Source organism: Melanotaenia boesemani, chromosome 13, assembly GCF_017639745.1.
Source record: "Melanotaenia boesemani isolate fMelBoe1 chromosome 13, fMelBoe1.pri, whole genome shotgun sequence".
In the NCBI taxonomy this organism is placed as follows: domain Eukaryota; kingdom Metazoa; phylum Chordata; class Actinopteri; order Atheriniformes; family Melanotaeniidae; genus Melanotaenia; species Melanotaenia boesemani.
The window spans coordinates 5,033,158-5,058,694 of NC_055694.1; the positions used below are offsets into that span (position 1 = coordinate 5,033,158).

General features: G+C 39.3%; 1 protein-coding gene across 1 annotated transcript in view; it reads left to right on the plus strand.

The window, feature by feature from the left end:
- The window catches only part of syt6a (synaptotagmin VIa), an 84,265-nt gene extending 61,421 nt beyond the window's left edge, over positions 1–22,844 (plus strand). Inside the window, exons 2-7 of the mRNA XM_042004971.1 lie at positions 5,640–6,030; positions 7,695–8,256; positions 16,459–16,579; positions 17,471–17,642; positions 19,447–19,597; positions 21,534–22,844. Coding sequence (XP_041860905.1) covers positions 5,640–6,030; positions 7,695–8,256; positions 16,459–16,579; positions 17,471–17,642; positions 19,447–19,597; positions 21,534–21,605 — 1,469 coding nt within the window. The 3' untranslated portion in view covers positions 21,606–22,844. The remainder of the gene's footprint in view (positions 1–5,639; positions 6,031–7,694; positions 8,257–16,458; positions 16,580–17,470; positions 17,643–19,446; positions 19,598–21,533) is intronic.
- The last annotated feature ends 2,693 nt before the right edge of the window (positions 22,845–25,537 follow it).

Below are 25,537 nucleotides of genomic sequence, written 5' to 3' on the forward strand. Positions count from 1 at the left end.
ACGGTCTTATCTTAAGAATACAGGGAAAGTTAAACAGTTTCTTAACCTTGAAATGCTTTCCACAAGAGACAGGAGATACAGTAAGAAGTTTCAGTTTTAGTCCAGTATTATGGTTCTTATCTCTGCAAACTGTATTTTAATTGGTGTCTAATTACATTTGATTCTCTTAGAATGAGTCATTTACACACTTTGGGTCCACATACATAGCAGCTGCCATATTCATCGCACCATTTTTACTACAGTGTCCTTTGAGTGGACAAAGAACTGTGTGTGTGAAGTGAGAACTCTCTGAGCTTGCAGTACCAGCTTGTTTGAAAGGTCTAAGCTCACCATTTGGGATAAGTAATGCTTTAAAGCAGAGACGGAGCTAGAGGGGTGGCCAGGGTGGGACTGGCCAACCCTCTAGGTCGGATATAGGGCTATAAATGGCTAACACTACTGGATCAAAAGTAGGTTTATTAAATAAAGGTTTGATTACGGCTGCACAGCATAGTGGTGGTTAGCACTGCTGCCTCAAAGCAAGAAGTTTCGAGCTTCGGCTGGGGAGGAGTTCTAAGAGTGACCTTTCTGTGTGGTGTTGCATGTTCTGCCTAGCCCTGTATATTCTGGCTTCCTCCCACCATCAAAAGACATGCATGTTAGGTTAATTGGTCACTCTAAACTCCTCCGAGGATCGAGGGTGAATGGTTGTTTGTGATAGACTGGTGACCTGTCCAGAGGGTACCCTGCCTCTTGCCTGGAAATAGCTAGGATAGTCTCCCCAATTGGACTAAGCGGGATAGAAAATGAATGAATGGTTTAATTACTAAAAAGGGAAAAGAATTTCCCCTCAGGGACAATAAAGTTAATGTTAAGTTAAAAGATTGTGGTAAATATCCTGTCAGTAGGAAATGTTGGATGTGTGTTGTACACAATGTATAAGTAGTTACCTGGAGTGGAGTCATCGCTGCACCTGGATCCACTCACAGATAAAAACATGTTTATGTCTGGAAGAATTTTGCCCACCATCCATTCACAACTGTGCATGGCATTAGAAGTCATTTCTATGCCCATCTTTACCACTAGATATCAGTAATTTTTACAAGCTGTTCCTTTAGGGTCCTCAGCATTTGGGAAATGATGCCCTCAGGTGTCGGGCAGCAGATTGTGTTTGTGTTGTTTGTTGCAGAATGAGGCCCTCAGAGGGAATCAGGCTTTTCATCCACATCCAGCTCAGTCAGGTCAGGATCTCTCATACAGTCTGGAACAGTTCATGGGAAAGTATGGTGGGATTTGCAGTTGGTGGTAAACTGCTGTTGAAGAAGGTGTGTTTAATCTGGAACAATGTTTAGCATTGAAAAATCATTCACATGGCAGATTGCTAGCATTATACTCAGGTGATGATGGAAATTTTCTCTACGCCAACACTTAAATACAAATGAACTATTTATGGAAAAATGTTCATAGACAGAGATACATAACATATTTACTACAGTAACGGCTACAGTAACAAAAGCCTAAAAAATGATAATTACGGACGATAAAAGATGTTTCCTCTCGTCCTCTGGAGGAAGACTTCAACTCCAGATTTAAAAGTGTCATGTTCAAACTGCCACGTAAACAAGTCCTCTGTACTGAGAAATCTGCTCACACACAAACACGCTGTCATTTTTTGTGCAAGTAAACTGCAGACATTTTCAAACTGTGAAAGTGCGTGAGGTGTGGGAGAGAGAGGTGAAAGGATAGGCGTTATCACATTTAGAGCTACAGCAACAAAGTCTCAGAATCTCATCTGAGCACACAGACATGATGCTTTCAGATTTGGTCTGACCTATCATTAAGTCTGATTCACACAGCTACGAATCCACAGAGGAAACATATCTGATTGTGGATTCTGTGCATCAGTCTCTTAAGGCAAATTCTGCATATAAATGATGTCACTTTGAAGAAATGTAAACACTCAATGTTTTTAAATCCAATAAAAAGAGGAATAGCAGAAGTGACAAAATGCATTACTACATCCGTCACATGAGGAGTGGGTGGGTTGTCTGAAGAGATGGAGGCAGATTGTTCTGAAAACCAGTTAAACCAGCAGAACTTACATGCTCTACTATAAATTCCTGACCCATCAACACATTTCATAGTGAGAGATTATCATCACAGACATACAGCAGCGCATCTGAGTGCACGCAGAGGGATCGGCTTCGATTTGCCATGACAGAGGATGAGGACTGCAAGTGACCGTCCAGTCGAGAAGAAGCTTTGTTGAGAGCTGTGTGAAATTTCAGATGACATGGAGAGGCCGGGACTGTGGGCAGCTGAGAAATCCTCCTCAGGAATAAATCCCTTAGAGATGAAATCCTGTCCACTGCCTGGCTAAGCTATAAATTTGCTTTAATGGACATTTCATTTAGCTTGAATTTTGAACACGAAATCTCTCGATTTGTGCAAAATACGATTGCAAATCTTTTCTTAAATACTTTTTGACAGCTGACAGCAGTTTTAACATAAAAAGCAGCAGTCAGATGATAATATGAGTTATTCTTAAAGAGTATGTCCTTTACTTGAGAAATTTAATTCTTGTACAAAGTGTTATTATATGAATTGAATAGCTGACATCAGTACAAAGCTCTTAATCAGGCAAAATGTGCCCACTGTACTGAGGCAACAAGGAGGAAGGACCCAAATGCAGGATGATGAGATTATTTAATGAAACTTACAGCATTGCAATGGCTGTTTAATAAACGATAAAAACGTAAAACAAGTACAGAAAAACAGTTGAAGAGAAAGACACGAGGATGTTGATCAGAAGCTAAAGACCAGCCTCAGACAGAAATATACTCACCTGAGTCCTTTAAACTCCCCTTTTAGACAGTCCATCCAGTGAGCTGCAAGCTAAAGACGCTGTACAGAAGCTAACCAAACAAACTGGGAACCAGCATTATTGAAAAAAGCAAGTTTGAAGCTGGTACGCTTTCTAATACAGCAAAAAGTGATCACATTGTCACTGTGATGCTTCAATACTTGAGAATAGCTCTCCAGTTCAAGTGTGAAAGCTGAATTATCCCAGAATTAGTAGCAATAAAGTAAAGGTTGTGTAAGATCAGCAAACAGTATTTGTAGATCCTCTCTTACCTAATGAGGAAAAAATAAATAAAATGAACTTTTTGATCAGCAGTGATTGTGTAGCTGGTAGATTCCAGAAGTTACCAGCTGGCCAGATTATGTTTTCATCGACTTATTTGCCAAACAAGTATTCTCATCACAACTATGATTTTCAGAGTTATTCATGACAGACAGACAGATACATCAGAGATGCACCGCAGAATGAAATTACGTTGCATCAAGCCACCATGAAAGCAACACGCATGTAAAAACATTGTATGAAAAAAAGTAGCCAGATAAAAAGTAAGTAAAAATAGTTATAAAAATATAAATAATGTTGAAATATAGAAATGGACATATACATGCAAATGGTGATTTTAAGTGCCAGTACTTGGTATTACCTCATGTTTCTGTGTACTGCTGTGTAGTTTTGCCTGAAAGGCTTTTTGTATTAAACATCCACTTTGTCTTTTCCCTACTTCTTTTCTTTTCTTGCAACCAGCATCAGTCTCTCCACCATCCAACCACCTCCACATTTTTTTCTCCATCCTACAAATTATTTTCTTTAAATTTCGCTCCTCATTCAGCTGCATGTTGTCCTGGCAGTAGCTCGTAAATGACAGCACGCATGCCAAAGTAAGGACGCAGCCAATGGATGTGTGATACGTCATGGAATAGTGTTCGTGGGAAATGTAGTGAAAGTACTGCAGGGACAAATAACTGACATGATTTGCTGCATTTATCACCTGCCAAACTGGCCAGTAATTTTTACACTTCTGGGAAGGTTGTAAGTTCATTTAAAGCCATTTTAAGGTCATTAGAGACTTTATTTTTATAGCAAAAATGTCAAAACTTTTTAGGTTATTAATATTTGCTGGGGTGGGATTTAAAGGTCAGCAGATATTTTATTTAAGTAAACATTTACACAACTTAAAAAGAAATTTTTAATATTATAAAAGTCTCATTAGAACAATAAGTTTTATTATATATAAAGAATCAGTGGTGGTGATTTAGAAGAGTGGTTGCTATGATACATAATGTGCAACAATCTAATAAAAACTACTGAACGATGAAATGAATGAGTTCTGCTGGGAAATCTTCTGGGTTCTTCAATCATTTAAATACTACCAACCAATACTGCTCAGGAAGGGCTAAAGGAACAGGAGAAACAAGAAGAAATAAAATCCCAAAACAGGACATTTTTTCAAGACGCAGCAGTACAGCTTCATAGGTCTCATGTCCAGGCCTCGAAAGATCAGAGCTAATCTAGAGGCACAAGTGGGACACAATGCAGTCAAATATGGTTCAGCATGACTCAGTGGAAGTATTTTCCACTACATTATTTATACAGAAAATCTATCATCAATCTATTACTCATATATTAATATATTATGGCTATTCTCATATTTATGTTTCTTCTCATTTAAACATAACATTTATTTAACATTTAACATATTTAAAAATGTAAAATATTTTGCATTTTATAGCTAACTCAGGCTATCAAACATAAATTAGCTTAGTTAGCTTAATCAATCACTGCTGAAACTTACTATAAATTCTATAATAAATAAATTAAACATATTCTTTATGCCTGTAATCTTTAAAAACACAGCATCAGCTGCAGGATTCTGCCTTTGTCAATGGTCATATTTTAATTCTGGTGAGACAAAGCAACTCCTGTCTGCTTCTGAGCAACCTCTTACTGTTTGTTTTCTTTACCAGACTTTGTTTAAGAAAAGTCTAGGAATCCTCTGAGAAGCCAAGAAACGCTCCTCAGTATGCAATTGCAGAGATAAATCAGCACAATCACCGTATACATGCAGAGGAACGCTGCAGCAAAACGTTGAAATTAGATTTCAATCCCAGATGAAGAGAACAAGAGACGCACGATGCATCAGGTGGCAAAAAACAATTACTCTGAGAAACCCAGAGATTTTGTTGAGTTCCCTGTGTTTTCTCCCCTCAGTCCCCAGAATCCTGCAGAGTGCTTGTCAGCATTCTTAGTGCGTTTCCAGCTCTTTGTGTGCGGCTTGTTTCCCGGGAAGCATTTTCATATACCAGAAAATAAACGAGTTTGACTGTGCATGGCTCCTTTTATCTGCTTCATGGTAAAAATCCCCGAGGGAGGATTCTGACACCATGGTCCCTTTTCCCAAGAGTGTTTTTTTCTGAATTCAAACACTTTTTAGTTTGCTTTTTTAAAATCATTCATCCCACTGTAATTACATTGCCCTTTACAGGAAGTATGTCTTAGAAAATTATCTGTATATGTATGCATGAGCACATACTATGATTACATTTGAATACTGTTTACATTACTCTGCCTTGATTATCCCTCGGCTGAACTAATAGGGTTTACTTTAATATTTATGATGCTACAGGCCCCGTTGTACTTGTGTTGTATAAAAACAACCGTTACAGCATCTAACTGTGTCAAAAATCATGTGCTAACAGACTCTCTTTCTCCCTGTGTGTCCTCTCTCACCCTTGCAATCGCCATCTGTTTGTCCATATTGTGTGATCCTCCGTTTCTGGTCCCTGTGGCTTGTCACCAGACGCTACTTTTGGCCTGCTGCTTGGTGTGTTTCTTCTCTGTGGCCTGGCTCTGTTGGGCCTTCTTACATTCGTCTCCTGGAAGCTGTGCTGGGTGCCTTGGCGGACTAAAGCCCACTTCTCCAGTCCATCTCTCAGCCCGCCCTGCGGCCCGCAGAACAGCCCAATTCAGCCGCCTCTCTTGCTGCCTAGTCCCCAGCAGCCAGTGGTCACCATGGCGACAGAGAAGGTGAAGGACCCCATGGGTTCAATGGGTTTCCTGGAGGCGGCAGTGAAGATAAGCCATACTTCTCCTGACATCCCCACCGATGTGCAGCTCTCCATGAGGGAACACTTCCTGCGTCGCACACAGCGCATGCAGAGGCAAACCACTGAGCCTGCCTCCTCCACACGGTTAGTCACACGCATGCAAGTGTGTGCAAATCTGATTATATATCAGACTGTGAGATGTGGTTATCCATGTGTGAGTAAGCTTAGGGTTACATGTGAGCATGAGAGTAGAATTCATGACATGTCGACACTTTTGCACCAATATGAAATAAAATGTGTAAATCAGGATCAGCCTCACTTTTACACACTTCCCAGAGCAGCCGTGATATCTTTAATAAGGGAATGAAATTTTCAGAGCAATTTAGCATTTACAAAGTTCATGTTAATGAATGTGGTTGTTGAACTGTAGCTTAGAGGACTTTCTCTGCAGGTCATTCATGTAATGCTAATTATAGGCTATGCTTTTTTCATTAGAATTAAGTAGTGTGCAAAAAACATTTGCTGAAGCGCTATGATTTGCAGGTTATGCTTCCAGTGAAGGTGACTGTTTTTTTTTTTTTTTTTTTTTTTTTTTTTTTTTTGTTATACCTATGTGTTCCTCAACTTTGGGGAGTTTTTAGACATTAATTTGCTTTTAATTGTTAGTTCCTACATTCTGTGCAGTTTTACCTCAACTTTTGTCATGTTATTTTATTAAATTATATTTTTCCACCCCTTATGCAAAAGTGATGATGTTATCAGGTGAGCATTGTCTGATCTAATAGGTTGCAGTCCTTCATTGGGAAATATACCAGCAACATTTATGTTTCCCAGGGAACCCCACTGCCCATGCGTCCCACTGTAATCTAGCACAGCCTTTCCCAAACTGGGGTTCCCAAATGACTTTTTGAGGCATTAGTGCATAACCAACAAAGTTATTACTCATGCCAGATTAAAAATCTAATTTTGGCATTTGCTCTGCAAGAGAAGTTGATTTTGGGCATGTAGGTGCTTTGTTACAGTGGTGAACCAAATCCACCAAAAAAAGTTTCTGACAGTTTTCAAGCTTTGAATTTAGAGGATGACCGTAAGATGAACCATCACACAATTTACCACTCAGTTGTTGCATGGGAAGTGGGACGGGGGTTGGGGGAAAGTTGCTGATCCATAAAAGTAAACTTTGACCTTAGCTGTAGGACTTTATTTGTACAGATAAGTACAATCGTTAGTAAATACTAAAATATACAAATTCATAATGTTCTTGGTAATAACGTGTGCTTAACCACCCCCAACACATCTGAATGTCAAACCAGACAATTTCCTCCATTAGAAAATATAACACCACATACTTATGACTATTTTAAAATGTGATGATTCTGTGTTTCTCTACGATGTGGAAACTTTTTTTTTCTATACAGTATCATGGAAGAGCATAAAAAGGTGTCTGTGGACATGAAAGAAGAGATTAGTATCATACTTTACCGTGAGACTGGGCTGGTATCTAGGTTGTATTTGCAGTGTGTGTTGTCATTGTCTAAATGCATTGAGTTGCTGCTGTGTCATTGGCTGATTAGCTATTCGTGTTAACCAGCAGTTGAACAGGTGGACCTAATTAAGTGACCAGTGAGTAATTAAGTTGAGTTAAATTGACTGTGCTGTTGGCACAGAAGAAATTAATTGCTCATTGTCAACACTAGTATATTTGAGTGCTTTTTACTTTCAAAACTTTCTAGAGGTATCATCTTCATACACATGCTACAAGCATTCCCTGTCACCTTTGCTTTATTTCTGTCTTTATTTCTGTTCAGGCACAACTCATTCAAAAGACACCTGCCCAGGCAGATGCAGGTGGGCAGTCTAGACCTGGGAAACGACTATACTGTGGAGAAGGACGAAAAGCCCACCAGCATCGGCCGTATCCAGCCAGAGCTCTACCAACAGAAGGCCTTGGAATCAGAGGATTCATCAAAGAATGGCAGCAGCAAAAATTGTGGCAGGATTAACTTCTCTCTCAAGTACGACTATGAAAATGAGGCGCTCCTTGTCAACATACTCAGAGCCGTAGACTTGCCTGCCAAAGACTTATGTGGCACTTCGGACCCTTATGTGAAGATCTACCTGCTCCCCGACCGCAAGAAGTTCCAGACACGAGTCCACCGGAAGACGCTCAACCCCACATTTAATGAGAGTTTTCAGTTTCCTGTGCCTTATGAAGAGCTGGCCGCCAGGAAGCTCCACATGAGCGTCTTTGACTTTGACAGATTTTCTCGGCACGATATGATTGGGGAGGTGGTGCTGGAAAATTTGTTTGAGACATCAGACCTTTCCCGGGAGACAAACATATGGAGGGACATCCAGTATGCTACCAGTGTAAGAATCTTTGAACATTTCTTTCTTCATATACATAATTATATTACTACATGAAAAGAGATACCTCGGGGCGGAGCTAGAGGGGAGGCCATTGTGGCACTGACCACCTCTGAAATCTGATTGGCGATGTCAGGTGCCACCTCGGGTGATTGACAGACCACTGGAGGAGGAGGACAGAAATGTCTTTTTAGACATACACGGATCACCAATATCACTACACCTTTAAATATTAGTCATCCTTTAAATATATTTACATTACATTAACATTTTACATATTTTATTTTGTCCCTGTGCAACTATAATGACTAATGCTATGAAAGCCTAATCTGCTACATAGCAGTGTTAATCTAGCTGTATGCTAGCACTAGATTAGTTTTAAGCTAATGTGGGGAAACCATATAGTGTTCAGTGAGCATATTTAGGGACTACACATCAACTCAGTTAACCAAGATTTTTACATTTGCACTGAAAATAAAGATAAAGTAAAAATATCCTAAAGAGTACCTCAGTATCCACTGACTAAGCTAGTGCTATATATTCCTGTTTAATTTAAACAGGAGGCTAGCAAGGCTGCTAGTTGATTTGACAGTAGCTACAGCATGAAAATGTGGAGAAATATATCCCGTAACCAGTCTCATTTTGTATAGGAATATGTAAGAATGAAGAGAAAGGAAGGTATTTCTGACTTTTTTGTAAACAGGAAGGGCAAAGATCAGACCAACACTGCAGATGCTGTGTCAGCAGACATCTCCTAACATGGAGCTAGCCACACAAGTCATTCTGGTCAGAGTCAAGGATCCAGTATTCCACCACCACCAGACAGTAAAGGCTCAGTTATATTTGTGCAGCATCTGCGTCAGGTCGGCTACGCTGTCACCGCCATTAGCTGTTTGTAGGTCCACAGAGGCTTGACACATCACGCTCCCAACCAGTCCAGCTACGCAAAAGCAGCGGCACAGAAGAAATCCGTTGTGATTGGTCAGTTTGTGATTACGTGTTACATGATTTTCGGATGTTTTTGCTAAACTTAGAAACGACGTCTCCCTCTTCTTCTCATTTGTTTTTGCTGTAAAATGTTCAACAGACAGATAATTTCTCATTCTACTTCTACAATCTCTCGAAGATGCTGCACCTTGTCGGCCACCTTTGTTGTTCTAAAATAGGAAATACTTGCTGGAACTGAAGCGAAACATTGAAGGAACTCTGTGGATTTACCAGTCAATACCAACCCTATTGCCACCTGCTGATCCAGAAAAGAAACAGCATCATGACTTTGTTACCCTCACTATCAGTATTTCTCAGTCCTGGTCCCCAGGACCCACTGCCCTGCATGTTTTAGAGGTTACCATACTTTAACACACCTAAATGAAATCAGATGTGTTGGAGTAGGATCACATCTAAGACATGCAGGGCAGTGAGTCCTGAGGACCTGGATTGAGCAACACTGCCCTACACTCGAGTATATATGCACATTTTATCTGCACCAGCTACGCAGCCCGATCTAAAGCACACAGCATGCGATTATAAATCCAGCTTATATCAGATCTGCAGGAGAAGAAGCCATTGATCTTCCTATAACCACACCAAGCTCCACATTCTGCACCCAAAAACAACCAACTTTCCTTTGTATGAACCTTTTAGAACTTGCAAATATTTCTACTTGTTGATCCAGAATATTAATGTGAAGATATTTTATTTCTCATGCCTCTCTAATGTGTTCACAGTTATTACAGCAGCGTGTCTTAAAGAGAGAGAGAGACACACAATAATGTCCTTTTTTTGCCCACCCTCTGGCCACCCCGTGTATAAAAGTCTAGCGCTGCTTCTGTTCATAATCAAAAACTTATTGTTGATGTGTTCCAAGGAATTTCAATGTTTTTAGTTTTCACTTCTGGTGGTGCAACTAAAAACAAAAATTCTAACATATTTCTCACCTTGAAATTCATGTTGTTAATTAATTATTTACTGTAGGCGTGCACCATGCATTCATACTAAATGTTTAAATGCACACCACTACAAATTACTGGTTGTCACTGGATCCTGAAACTTTAAAGAAGTGAGCTTTAAACTCATCTGTAACCAGCTTCTAATTCCTGCTTCAGGCTAACATTAGCTGGTAGTAATCAGTCTCTGAATTACTTTTCTGTTGCAGAATTACATGAAATCCTATTAAATAAATGGTTTTTTTACTTTCTATTTGTCCCATTAACTTAGACTGAGCAGCTTTCCGTGTATCCAGAGAAGCAGCAGATTACCCTTCCTGTGGCTCTGCCATGTTGCAGCATCAATTTACTAACATAGCATGGGTCTTGTAGCGTGCTCTGCAGCCACTGTTGTTTGGTTATAGGTTCGGTGGGAGGGTGACGATGAGGATTCATTTTAATTTACAATATATCCTCCAAGATGTCACCATATTTCAAACTTGGACCTTCAGCACTAAAAAAAAAATAGCTTAAGCCCATTTAATTTTCCAGGGAGCTTGTAAGAGTTGCTGCTCCATCTGCAAACACCATGAATACACAAGACAACTGACTGGTAGTTTCTTTATACAGCCGTCAAGTTGCATTACAAGTAATGTAGAGACCAATGTTTTTGAAATCCTTGCTGACATGTTGTATCCCAAACACTGATCAGCCCTGACAGCGTTAGCTGATCAAAGGAAACATATTTGGAGGTTTTTGGCTAGACAGTTCGCGGTATAAGACAAGTAGACAAACAGGTGTGGGTTGAAGGAACAGAAATGTGTCTGTTTTCCTACAAATCCTTATTTTGATGCCTTAAAACAAAATCTTACATCTTGTTTCTACATGTCTGTGTGTGTGTTTGTGTCTGTGTGTGTGTGTGTGTGTGTGTGTGTGTGTGCAGTCATAGGCAAGTTAATCAAAAATCCATGAATTCATCCGTGAATCCCTAAAATCCTTTCCAGAAATTTAGCATTCTGTTATATTTCTTCTAGATTTGCCTTCAGTTTCTTAAAAATTGTAACTTTTGTTGTGGATTTCAGAAAGCAGTGGAACCATGTGTCAGGAATCGACACAAGTTCATCCAACACAAAACTTCCTGAATTATATAGGATTAAAATCCCTTATTAATTGAATTAGATAAATTTCCTTTTCTCAGCAGGACTTGAAAGATGTGCATGCATGCCATAAGCAGCAGCATACCAGACTGATATGAAATGCTCCAGAATGAACCAATCAGGCTGCACCTTAGTGGTTAAATAATGCAAAAGGATGTTAAAGGATGGTTTAATATTTGAATTTTACTCATTAAATCAACTAAAAACTAAGTACTAAAAGTACTAAAAATGTGCATGCACATTAACACCTAAACAATAAACAGATATTTATGAGCCATGTTTCCCTCATTTTCCAATGCGTGTTTTCACACACGTTTTTCAGGAGTGAAGTGTTTCTTGCCTCTGGCACCACATTAGGAACCCAGAGCCCTCGTTTCTTTGTTACCTTCACAGAACGTCTTTATATGACATCCCCCACGCCCCTCTCCACCTTCCACCCTCTTCAGTGACTCAGCTTCTCCAAAGTTGTTAAGTAATCTCAGCATTATTGCTTTGTGGCCAGAAAAACTGGCTGACTTCTTGGCGCACAAACTTCATTGACCCACCAAATGATTTTACAACAAAATCTCTTGCTCACATTAAGTCCAAGGTAGGCAACATCAAGAATGGAAAGATGCAGAGTGTTCTGCTGAAACAAACAACAGAAAAAAAAAACAAACGTAAAGTCATGGTAAATGTAAACTATGTAAGACACGATGCAGCTTAATGGGCGTCAAAGACGCCAATATTGAACAGAGGAAGGAAAAGAGCCCAGAGCTCTCTTCAGTTCTATCCTCAGTGAGGAATATTAATCAATCCCCAAGCTTTAACATTATAATTGGAGAGTAGATGCTTCAGACTTCAAACTGTTTGTCCTGTGTTGGGTCAAAGTCACCTTGGAAGGTTTTCAGGGGCCAATCAGTGGCATGAGGGAAGGAAATTTTTGCGGCTGCAAGTCTGACGACACAACTACAAAGCCGATCATCAAACTGCGGCCTAGAGTGTCCTGGTACACATGTGGACACTCTTATGTCTGAACAAGTTGTTTGTTATGGACAGTCTATGACGAGCACAGAAGTCCAACAACAAAGCATCACTTGGATTTAGATTAGGGGGCCGTTCCTCCCAATCACGCCCCTGCAGGTCTCTGTGTCATTGCCCACGTGAGCATTGAAGTCCCCCAGCAGAACGAGGGAGTCCCCAGAAGGAGTGCTTTCCAACACCTCCTCCAAAGACTACAAAAAGGGTGGGTACTCTGAACTGCTTTTTGGTGCATAAGCACAAACAACAGTAAGGACCTGCCCCCCCCACCCGAAGGCGGAGGAAGGCTACAATTTCATCCACCGGGTAAACCCCAGCATACAGGCGCCAGGTTGGGGGGCAATGAGCATGCCCACACCTGCTCGGCGCCTCTCACCGGGAGCAACTCCAGAATGGAAGAGGGTCCAGCCCCTCTCAAGGACAGTGGTTCCAGAGCCCAAGCCGTGCATTGAGGTGTCTAGCCGGAACCGCTCAACCTTGCGCACCAGCTCAGGCTCATTTCCCACCAGAGAGGTGACATTCCACGTCCCTAGAGCTAGCTTTTGCAGCCGAGGATCAGACCGCCAGGGTCCCTGCCTCTGGCAGCCGCCCAGCTCACACTGCACCCGACCCCTATGGCCACTCCTGCAGGTGGTGAGCCCACGGGAGGAGAGGCCCATGTCACCCTTTCGGGCTGAGCCCGACCGGGCCCCATGGGCAAAGGCCCGGCCACCAGGCGCTCGCCTCCGTGCCCCACCTCCAGGCCCGGCTCCAGAGGGGGGCCCCGGTGACCCACGTCTGGGCAAGGGAAGCCTTGGTCCTTGCTTTCTCATCGTCATACGGGTGATTTGAGCCGCACTTCGTCTGGTCCCTCCCCTTGACACCTGTTTGCCATGGGTGACCCTACCAGGGGCATGAGCCCCCGACAACATAGCTGCTAGGATTGTCCGGACGCCCAAACTCCTCCACTACGATAAGGTGGCGGCTCAGGGAGGAGAATAATAATAATAACAATAATAATAATAATAATAATAATAATACATTAAACTAGACAGAATTAATAAAAGAATTAAATAACATTTTTTAAAATTATTTTGTGTTTTTTATGTTTTTAAATAAAACAACAGACAATAAAAAAATAAAGTGTGTTTTTTTTTCTTAGAGCTCCAAGTTCATTCATCAATACTTAGAACACCAAATGCTTTTATTGTGATTTACTCTTTCTTACTTTTTTTTTTTGTTTGTTTTTTGTTTTTCTTTTCTAGGACTGAATTGGAGGTTATGTTTCAGCCCAGTCTTTAAGACAAATTAACAAATGTGAATAATAATAAAATAATAAAATAACTTTACATTAAAAATCTGGATCACCAAGTGAAAATATTTGCAACATGTTCATAAAGGTCCATAGAAAGGTGAGTTGGTTGTTTTGGGGTGCAGTGTGTGGACCTTGTTGTGGTTATAGTTGGATCAATGGCTTCTCCCCCTGCAGTACTGGTTTATTTTCTGGTGATGGTGGTAGACTGGATCCTTGTGTCTGACCACAATGACTTGTGTATCTAGTCACACATTATACCCCTGTGTGTAACTGTGTAACTCTGCTTATGAATAATCTTTGTAAGAATGGGTGTTCCCTGCAAGTTCACACCAAGATCAGACTGTGCTCTGCTCAAAAATACAGACCTCACTTAGGTTGTAATATATTCAAATGAATGACAGTACAATTAGAAAAAGGTAGAACAAGCATGGCTTGTTTTGAAAGGAGTTCAGTTGCAAGTCTTTATATTTCTAAAACTTCACAAAATAAGAAAACGTCTGGATCAATTTCCTTTGGTCTGATGGAACCAAAGTGGAAGTGTTTGGCTATAAAGCAAAGCAGCACATTTAGCAAAACTCACAAATGCATGCAGTCACTGAGTTGCCATGAATAACCATGAAATATGAGGCCATCTGTCCAACAGATAAAGCTTGGCTGAAATTGGCTCATGTAACAGGACAATGATCCCATACACAGCAGCAATATCATATGTTACCAATTCTCAGGTCTAGTTAGGACTACATTATGCCTCATATGTTCTGTTTTGGTATTCACATGAGCTTTGTTTGTCTATCCAAACCTTCTGCATCCTGGATTTCATGGAGCTTTGCCTCCATAGTTTTACCAGTTATTTTGCAAGTCATAGCAACAGATCATTCAACTTTAACAACACTTGTGGTCCCTGTTTTTTTTCCTTTCATGGATACTGCCATGGTGCAGCAAAAAATGATTAATGCACTGCAGTGCACCAAAACAGCTGTATTTCCTCACAGACAAAGTGTCATTTAATGCTTTTACAATACTTGACATTTTGCTGTTCTGTCACATTATTAGCTGAACTTTCACACCCTTCAAACAGAATCCCAGAGAAATCCAAATCACAGCTTTGAGTGTGATGTTAAGGCTGCAACACTCAGGCAGACAGGTCAGGATTTGCCAAATAAGGAGGTTCTCACCAAGCTCAGTCAGGGAGATTAAGACTCGCTAAGACCTTAATACTGTTGATGGGGCTAAGAGCTCACACGGGGCAGATAACAGGACACTCATTCCACTTGAGGCTATTAGCTCAGCGGGTACTCTCCCAGAACTGTCTGTAAAAAAGTCAGTTTATTGTTGAGCATGTGGGCAGATTTTGCCTAGAAGCCGATTTGCCTCTTACTACCTCGCTTGCTGACTCACAGGTTTACCAGCAGTACATCAACTTTGTCTTCTTTAATTCTGCCTCTGCACTGACACACACGACTCCAATGCGCAACAAAGTTGCATCATCCCCACTTAGAAACTGACTGTGTGAAAAGAGCTCATGACTTAAGATGAAGAGGCTCAAGGTTAGAGCTTTTGCAGTGTTTGAGTTTATAATAAAATAATGGACATTTAATGAGGTAATGACGAAGCACTCTCCACTCACTCAGTACGATGCTCCACTTTACTTGAGAAGACATGAAAATGGAAGATAATTGTTAGAAAATGAAAGTAATGCAGGAATACTTTATCTGCTGTAAATTAAAAAGTATTTTTCTTGACTTGAGTGAACACAGTTAACTGGAATGATTTAAATTTGTTCAACTTATAGTTTGCTGTGATTTATCAAGTGTTTGATGTGATTAATTCCACATAAAGGCTGGGCCAGCTGCTTTATTGTAGAGGCACATTCTTGAAAAAATAACACAAAGACAGCTTTCAGGGATTTCAAAATTTAATTTATAATTAAGGCAAAATTATAACATCAATTCAATTAAAGTTATATTTTTAAAACATAACTATTTGACTAAATATAGTTTTTGTAAGTATTTGTCTCAGAATCTCAACTTCAGATAATTAACTCAACTAAACACATTTTTTCTTTAACATAAACATAATTAAAGCCAGTGTTGTGTTACTAGCTACAGCTTTGGCTCTGCATCTCTTGTCAGGTGAAAGTATTGCAAAGAATGAGTGCCCTCAGCAGGGGGGCCACAGGGGGTCCATGCCTGCGTTTAGGGCAAAACTGACCAATCCTGGACCCCCTAGAGATGCCCCTGGGACTAGTAGCTTGAGAGAGGTCACATGACACAGCCAAAATCAATTAAGTGATTCGTTTTCATCATAAATCAACATTCTAACAGTTGTTTTTATGTCAGAAGGAGTAAGACAAATTGGCAATTTCACAATTTCTTCATTTAACAAACAAGGTTTTGAATCAGAGAGATTTAAGGCAATCTCTTGGCTGTTTTTATTGAATTATAATTGGGCTACAGTGAATTGGATTGTATCTGTAAAAATGCCTTGAGATGACTTAAACGCTATACATGAATCTGAATTAAAGTGGCACATCGATCCGTCCCATGCATGTCTACTTGGACATGGACAGCGGCCCAATTAAACAGCATATCAAACTCTAGCAGAGGCTCAATTCAGCTTTTTCTTTTGCACTTTCAAGTTGGAAGTTTGACAGATAAAAAGAGCGGGCGATAAATGAAATGCAGGCATTGATTCCAGACATGGACCCTCAGGAACAAACCCCACATTCATGGTGCATCACTTCAGTCTGGATCGAAGCGTCAGTGTTTGAAGTGCTGTGTGTCAAAATGTTGTTTGATTGTGTCCGCAGGAGAGTGTTGACCTTGGGGAGATCATGTTCTCGCTATGCTACCTGCCCACCGCAGGCAGACTCACACTTACTGTCATCAAGTGCAGGAACCTGAAGGCCATGGATATTACTGGATACTCAGGTGTGTTGTGTTTTTCTTAAAGCTGCAGTGTGTTTGGCATGTTAGATAAAATAAATTGTGTAAAGCTAAATTCTGTTTATTTCAGCAGTTATCAATATCCTGCGCTTGCATTATCAAAACACTGTCAGCAAATAGTTGCAGGCGGTCTGTTGATTTAATAGACTCCCATTCCACTTTTCTATTATACCTTCCCCTACAATTGGAACATCGCTTTTAAAATGTGGCATTTATTGTGCAGTAAATGCCATGGTTCAGGAATAATTCTGAATGAATGTGAGGTTTTTATCCCCCTTCATGTTTAATGACATTTTACTATTTTAATGTGACTCACAATTTTTATCTCCTGAGCCTTCAGAGTTCCAGCAGTCTTCCATTATTTTATTCTTCGCGTAGTAAACCTGAATCTATTGACTTGCTCCTTCAAGCATATTGGGCTGTTTATGGATTTAGAGCAGCTCATATCTGACAAAAAGTAAGCATAATGGATCATACAAGGCGATTTATCACAGGCAGATGAAGACTGAAATCAGCTTTCAGGAAGCTTTTTTCCATTGTGCTATCTTAGACCGCCCATCCTCTTTGTTTACACCAGGCAATGACTCACTTTTATGTACGTTACTGATGCCAGGTCCTCCAGGGTTGCTTTCCAGTTAAGTAGAAACACACGCTGGGTGATATAATTGGGAAGCAATGCTTTTTTCTTCACAGAAGACAAACACTGAAATCCTGTTGTTGTGTTTTATAAAATGCAAGAAGTCGTCATTATTATTGTTACTCTGACAGTTTCTAAATGAGATGAATAACTTGGAGAACGTCCAAACATAATGACTATTAATACTGACATTTAGCTGTTTTTGTCATCATTCTTCCCCTCCTCCTTTTTTTCTTTAGATCCCTATGTAAAAGTATCTCTTATTTGTGATGGGAGACGTTTGAAAAAGAAGAAGACGAGCATTAAGAAGAACACCCTGAATCCCACCTACAATGAGGCCATCATCTTTGACATCCCTCCTGACAGTATGGACCATGTCAGTCTGCACATCTCTGTTATGGACTATGATCTGTACGTAAATACTATAGATTCAACTTTTTAATGAGAAACTTTTTTGGTAGAAATAATTGTTTACTGAATATCTTTGAGTTGGTTGGTTGGTTGTTGGTCTGAGTATTTACTGGGATTTTCACACACAACCATCTCTAGGGTTTACAGAGAATGGTCAGAAGAAGAGAAAATATCCAGTGAGCAGCAGTTGTCTGGACCAGAATATCTTGCTGATATCAGAGGTCAGAGGAGAATGAGCAGACTGGTTGGAGATGATAGAAAGGCAACAGGAAGTCAGATAAGCACTGGTTCCAACCAAGGTCTGAAGAACAGCATCTCTAAATGCAACCTTGAAGCAGATGGGCTACAGCAGCAGAAGACACACCGGGTGCCTCCTGTCAGCTAAGAACAGGAAACTGAGGCTACAATTCACACACACTCACCAACACTGGACAATAGAAGATGGAGAAACGTTGCTGGTCTGATGAGTCTCCATTTCAGCTCCACATTCAGATGCTAGGCTCAGAATTTGGTGGAAACATCATGAAAACATGGATCCATCCTGCCTTGGATCAACGCTTCAGGCTGCTGCTGGTGTAATGGTGGGAGGATATTTTCTTGGCCCACTTTGGGCCCCTTAGTACCAGCATGGCCTGGTTTAGCCACCACAGTCTACCTGAGTATTGTTGCTGACCATGTCCATCCCTTTATGACCACAGTGGAGCATCTTCTGATGCTACTTCCAGCAGGATAATGCACCATGTCACAAAACTCAGATCATCTCCAGCTGCTTTCTAGAACATGACAATAAGTTCACTGGACTCCACCAGATCTTAGTCCAGTAGAGCAGCTTTGGGATGTGGTGGAACGGGAGAGTCTCATCATGGAATGAATGAAACAGCTGGCAAACCTGCAGCAAATGTGCGATGCTGTCATGTCAATATGGAGCAAAACCTCTGAGGAAGGTTTCCACCACCTTCTTGAATCTATGACACCAGGAAAAAGGCAGTTCTTAAGGAAAAAGGGGTCCAAAACCTGTACTAGCAAACCTGATAAATAGTTTGTGAGTTTGTGAAACGGTAAAGATTTGCTCCGTGCTGATTTTAAATCCAAGCTAAAAATGATGACGATGCAGACAGATCTGTGCATCATTACAAGCCAAAAACTAAATGTGGTCCATTAAAACTGCATACTTGAAATGAACTGGATTAATTTTTTAATAAGCAAATGTAATAAATGAGTTTTATTTTTCCGTTTTTGTGGAGACCAGATAATTGAAACCAGTGTGTCTGAAATGAGATTCTTCATAGCAAAGTGGAGCAAAAGCATTGTTTGTTGACAGTGTGTGAATCTATAAAAGGAAAGTGAAAAAGTGGCTGCAGTGCAGACAGCTGACAGAATGAGAGCATACATGTGAAAGGTCAGACTTTTTTTTCTACTCTTTAGTATAAAAAGAGTGTATACCAGGATTAGAAGCTTTTCCTTGTGTGTTTTCTCTGCAGCTTACCATTATATAAGGATTTAATCAAGTTGCACTACTAATCCAGGGATTATATTTGGTCTGCTTTCATTCACACTTTCCATAATGTGAACAAAGCAAAGAAGATCTGAGCTTTAATGTTTTGGTGAAACGAGTCAGTTTAAATGCCACAGGGACAATAAGCTGCAGATTCTCTGCATCAGACAACACATCATCCACATTCAGATTAGTTTATCCTTTGATTACAAAATACCCCTCATGCAAATACAAACAATGCAATCTATCAGATGTTGTGTCAACTTAATTCATATGTATTCATAGTTTTATGTGTGTGTGTTCCCACAGGGTAGGTCATAATGAGATCATCGGCGTGATGAGGCTTGGAAGTCATGCAGAAGGTCTTGGCAGGGACCACTGGAACGAAATGCTGGCTTACCCACGGAAGCCTATCGCACACTGGCATCCTCTGCTGGAGTCCAAGAAATCTGAGAAGGAGGTAAGTTTGGGCCCAAGAGTAGCACACATTTGTTTGGATAGGACTTTGTGATTTTCAGCTTCAGCCTAACTTTATTTACAGCTGTAAACCCTCTCTGAACCCAGATCAAAAAAGCAGTTAGAAGAGACTTTCATCTGAATCTAAAGGAAAAATGACATGTGGTATCAAATGGGGAGAGAAATGATATAAGGCCAAACATTTTAAAGCTCTCTGGAAAAAAATGGAGAAAATGATGAAACTCAAGGTGAAAACAAACCCAATAATGTCACATTTTCAGATGTGAATAAACTTACTTTTCCAGTGAAGTTCTGATCTCTTAAAGATTGCAAATATTCATAAATCTGACAAAATTCATCAAGACAATACAAACCTCTGAGCAAAATGTCCTTGAATTGTCTAGTTGAATCAAATGAAACACGTCATGTTTACTTCCAGGTGCCATGATGGAATCTGCTGCTACAAGAAAATGCACTTTAATAATCTTTCATTTCCAAGTGAACAAGCAGGAAGTAAAGCTGATGAATACGACTGTCTTTATCTTCATGTGGTTGTCCAAATCTGCTTTGTCAGGGCCACTGCCCTGGAGGTTTTTAGATGTTTCTGGTTTTAAATGGATCTCTTCACAACCTGTCAGGTGGTTTAGTTAAATAGTCGTTTTTGTTTAGGAACATTCCTAACTGAATTAAAGCTGAGCTGGAAATAAATCTTTAACCACAAAACAGCAAAAGTAAGAAAGTGGCTGCTAGCTCCCAGAGTTTCTGTCCCACAGTGAGGAAACAGACATTTTTGTAATCAACAGAGTCTCTTGTTTGTGTGGTTCGCTTGAAGTGGAGAAATTAGTAGAAGCTCTAAAGTGGACGGTGCTGTTGTGCTACATTTCCATATAATTGCTTGGGGTGTTTGAACTGTGCTTGATTTGGATGGCAATGCTTGGGAGTGTTTTAGCTAAGCTTCTCCCTGCCATTTTGCTGTGCTACATCTTAGGATTTGTGCTTCCTAGTGTGTGCAAAGATCTTCTGCTCTGCGTGTAATTAATGCAGCCTCCTGTACAGAGATTAAGAAAAGAGATAATTCCATCCCATAATTCCCTGCATCTACAAATTTAGAAACAATTTTCGACTGTATTTATCCAGTTGTACTAACTGCGATTGGTGTGCATGAATATGAGAGCAGTGGTATGTGGTATTTTCTATTATATCTTAAGATACTAATAAATGGTTTCTGTGTAATATTGCAATAAGACTGAATTAAATTAAGTATCTAAAACTGTATCTATTAAATAATCATTGAATATGTGCAGTTTCAGTGCTGTAGACCCACACCACAGCTTAGTCTAAGTATTGTATGATGTACATTGCAGAGCAGTCATCTTTTTTGAGTCCTTCCACATTTTTCCAACACTACGACATTTTCCAAAGAGACTCAAGAGTTATAGAAAAGATGAGAGGAGGATTTTTTTAATAGTTTGGCTGTGTCTAAGTTCTCCACAAACCTGTTAATGACCCAGTCATTGGAGCCAGGTGAGTGTAAGCAGGGAAACATCTAAAACCTGCAGGGCAGTGGCCTTTAAGGACTGAAGTGTTCTTAAGATTTACAGCCTACCTATTAATGTTTTAGTGTTTGTGAGCATTTTTCCATGAAAACAGCTGAAAAAAAGGAAAATCATCTAGTAAAATATTACAATAAAGATATACCTAGCCACACCTACTTTTTCTTTTTAAGTAAACGTCCAAGTCTTTGAATTATACTTTACTATAAAAACAAAAGATTACAGCTATAAAGCCAATGCAGGTACAAATTTATTTAATTTTCCTTGGTTAAAAGCACTGTTTCTTTATTGAATGCTTTTCTTTACACACATATTTGCCTTGCAATGGAAATGACCAAAGCAACATATGCCGAATGAATCACTGCTTTGTGCTTATGTGTCCTGCAGTGGAAGGCGAGAACGGCCAGCTTCGACAGTCAGGGCTCCTGCCCCTCACCCAGGCCCCCTGCTAGTCCCTGAGCAGAGCCACCTGTGACCCAGCAGCCCAGAAGAGGGTTTCCTCCCTCCTGCTGATCCACTTCCTGTTTGTCTGATCGAGGAGAAACAGAATCCCACTGTCTCTTCCTCTCTCTCTCTTTCTCTCTCTGTTCCTACCTTATTCAACTCTAGTCCCTGAGCACTCCCAAGAACTGATCCAGGACTACTGTAAGTCTGTTGTGTGAAGCACAGCCTTTTGGGGTTAAAATTTTGGGTTGTCGATTTGGCTGCTGTGACGGCCCAAAGCTGGCTTTGTTGTCTGTGAGATTTGCTGGAGATCCAGTCGACAGACATTTTGTTGTTGAATTGTCCAAACGGAGGTGTCCTCACAGAGGACTTAGCTAAACTGGAGAACTAGCTTTGAACTACAGAGACTTATTGATGGAGAAACTCTCGAATATCACTCCATGAAAGCAGCGGAAGCTTCACAGAGGGAAGCTGAGGACACATCCAGGAAAGAAAAAGAGAAAAAGCTGTAAAGAAATATTTTCAAACTCTATGGCTCTCTCACATTTAATTATACATTTGTCTACGATAAAAGTGACTATTTTGTGACTCAGATGGATATCTCAGTGGAGTAACTTACATGGGAAATTATCTAGATGAAGCAGATTAAAGCCAAAATTTTCTCAACTTAACAATTTGTGTCTTCAAAAGCTGCCATTTGACAGAGCAAAGAGGATTGATTCACAGCAGAACAAACAGGCTGTAACAGGTTGTACATTCACATGGCCTGAGCACAACTAGCTTACACTGTAAACTAAAAATCACTTCATTAAAAATGTTTTTACAGAAGAGAATTAAAGCAAGGAAACTGAGAAAGAAGCTTCAAAACATCCTGTAAACTTAGAAAATTGCAAGCACACGTCACCACATGGAACAAACCCTTACCTCTTTCTCTGTTTGGTGTTCACTGTAGAGGAAACTCACCATTTCTTCCATGAGAGAATTCAAAGAAATGCTTCTTTTTCTTCCATAATCCTATCTTAAAAGGCACTTTCTGTCTCTTGTTTTGTTTTATTATGATTTAGGTGGATGTAAATAGCTTTATGTATAGATGTTTGCTGGTTACTGTATGTTATTTTGTTTGTTTGTTTGTTTTTGTCCTAAACTAAAATCCAGAAAATATAAAATTAAATTAATAGACAACATAATATATAGATATATATTTTGGATTTATGTAGACTTGTTGGTGGTGATGAAAAAAACTTAAATGAAAAAGGTGAACATGTTTCTCTTGATGCAACCTTTTAGATGTTTAGCTTCTTTGCTAAATATGCGGTTAGCTCAGTGTGTTGGGATAATGTGTAAAGAAATTTCTTGATCTGCAAAATGATTTTGAAAAATATTTGATGTGATGAAGAAAAATAATATTTTTCTTTGTATTTAAGGTGTGATTCATTTAGTGGTTCTTGCCAAGTCAGATAAAAGATGCACAACATGCCGGCTTCGGTTGCTGTCCTGAGGTCGATACAATACTTGTTCAGTATGATAGAAGTACTTGTTCAGGTTAAAAGTAGCAATGCAGTAATTTTTTTAAAAGCTAGGTTTCCAAGCTCTGAGATGTGCACACTCAGGGTAGAAACAGAAACAAACACACAACCGAAGGTATGGAAATATTCAAGGTCTAAAGAAAAAAAACTCAGTTTTGAGCAATGCTAATCATTGTCATGTAGCTTGTAAATGTTGGATCTCAGTTTGCAAAGTAATCAGAAAGCAAAGAAAACTTTTAAGAACAGCCACCTCAGCCATTAAACTGCTAACATGCTGCCATTTTTATTTTTAAACAAAACTGTGAGGCTTCATAGCTCAGCAAATAAATAGCAGCAATTTCATTTATGCTAACGTTAGCCTTCTACTATGTATGCTAACATCACATACATAAGCAAGGGATTAGAAACCTGCATTAAATTGCAGTGTAAGAAAAAATAATATAAGAAGAAAATAACCTCTAAACTATCATTTTATTGTTTTTCTTCCGTTTTTTCATGTTTAAATCCTGAAAATTGTCAGAAAAAATCAGGACGTGTTATTTTCTAACTGTTTTGCATGTATGCTAATTTTCAGTCAGTTGTAAATTAGAAATCCATGAATATCTTTTATTAAAATATATGGTTAAAATTTAAAATACTGTCATATCCAAAGTAATTCCATTATAAAATTGTAATAAATATCCTACTTATTTTAGGATAATCTTCAGTAGCAGTAGTTTGTTTTATAATAATTGGCAAGCACAGATACAGTCAGTACATTTATAACACAACACAATAAGCCACGGATTAAATGTGATATCAAGCGAGACAGCTGCCAGAAGAGCTTGAACAGATACATTTTGCTTTATGCTACACACAATTTGTGAGCATGTCTTTTAATAACCTGGGCGAAACATCAAGACAGATGGACTCTGCAGACCCAGAGCGGTCTGTTTTAGTCATTTCCTTCATAAGCAGGTTTACCCCGAGTGAGCCATTTAATACTTCAGTGTCTGTATAAGAGACTGAGACACGAGAACCTGGGACAGATGATGGTTGAACAGGTCAGCAACTACAATGGGAGAAGTGGCATTTCTCTAGTTGTCACTTGTCATAGCGAGAATGAGTCAGTGCATTGTTGTTTGTGTTTGATGTAACCATTAACTCCCAGTTTGAAAATCACTCTAATTCACACAGTTGTTTCATTGGTGAAGGTCCTCCCCTAGACTACCATTATAAGATTTCTAACATCTTATTTATGTGTACAATTTGAGACAAGTGTTTGAATAATATAGTAGTTTCCCTTCCTTCTTTATAAACTTGTATTTTATGATGGTCATATTTCTCTGACTGTGGTGTGTTTTCATAAAATATGTTTCAAGACTTCTACCTTCTAGCTTTGCCTAATATTATAATGTTTCTTGATATGATCTCGTGTTCCTTCCGACTGTTATGATAGCACTGAATTTTCAATTTTTTATTAAACATTTTGTATTTGTAATTATAGAAATGTTTGAGAAAATGATAGTTCAGACAATGTCTATTATGAGTTCCTTTTAGGTTCTAGATCATTATCAAGACCATTAATCTGAGTTATCTAGTGAAATAAACTAACCCAGTATAAGAAATACTATTCCCAGTCCTTTTTTTTTTTTTTTTTTAATGTTTCTTACAAGTTGAAGAGTCGGCCCCAAGAAAACTGCTTGTTGTTTTTTTTCTCCCATGGAGCGTGATGTGTTCTGTGATATGATTTTCATTTCTTTGATTAAAAAACTTATGCAAAAAAGGGGCTGTCTTTGAAGTTTGTCAAGCACACTGCATAATGACCACACAGCAGGACTGGGCACCGAGGCAATTATAGCTTTTGTCTGTATATAATATTCAAACTAAATTAGAGGAGGACACCTGTACCACAGAGTAGTGCAGCTTTTGGTAAATAACTTTAATATAAAAAGAATTTAAAAAAAAATAACTGTCATAATCTTTTGATAATTTAATAAAAATGTGTAACATCTCTTATTTTATTGAATTTATCACAAGTTAAGGGACTGTGGACTTAGTATCTTTTCCACCTTTTGAGAATTTTGAACAAAACCTCTTGAGAAAAACCTCTTGGTGCAGATATAAAACAAGAAAACCACCTGGAAGAGTTCTTTGAAGTCAGAGTAAAGCAAATTCAGATATTTGCATGGAATGAAGTTGTAGGTATTAGAAGTTGCTATAAATAAAAGTAAAAAGGTGGAGAACTGTTCTAAATTGTGTTTTGTGCTCAGGATATTTTGGGCATGTCTGCCATTATAAATCCACAATGCAGAGGGAATGTTTGAAAGTGATTCCAACCACTGTTTAATCTTGTAAATAGGCCTACTACTACCCATTAGCCTCAGACTAGCAACTTGCTAGCTAACAGTTCTCCCTTGCTGTCTTCTTAAATAGCAGAAT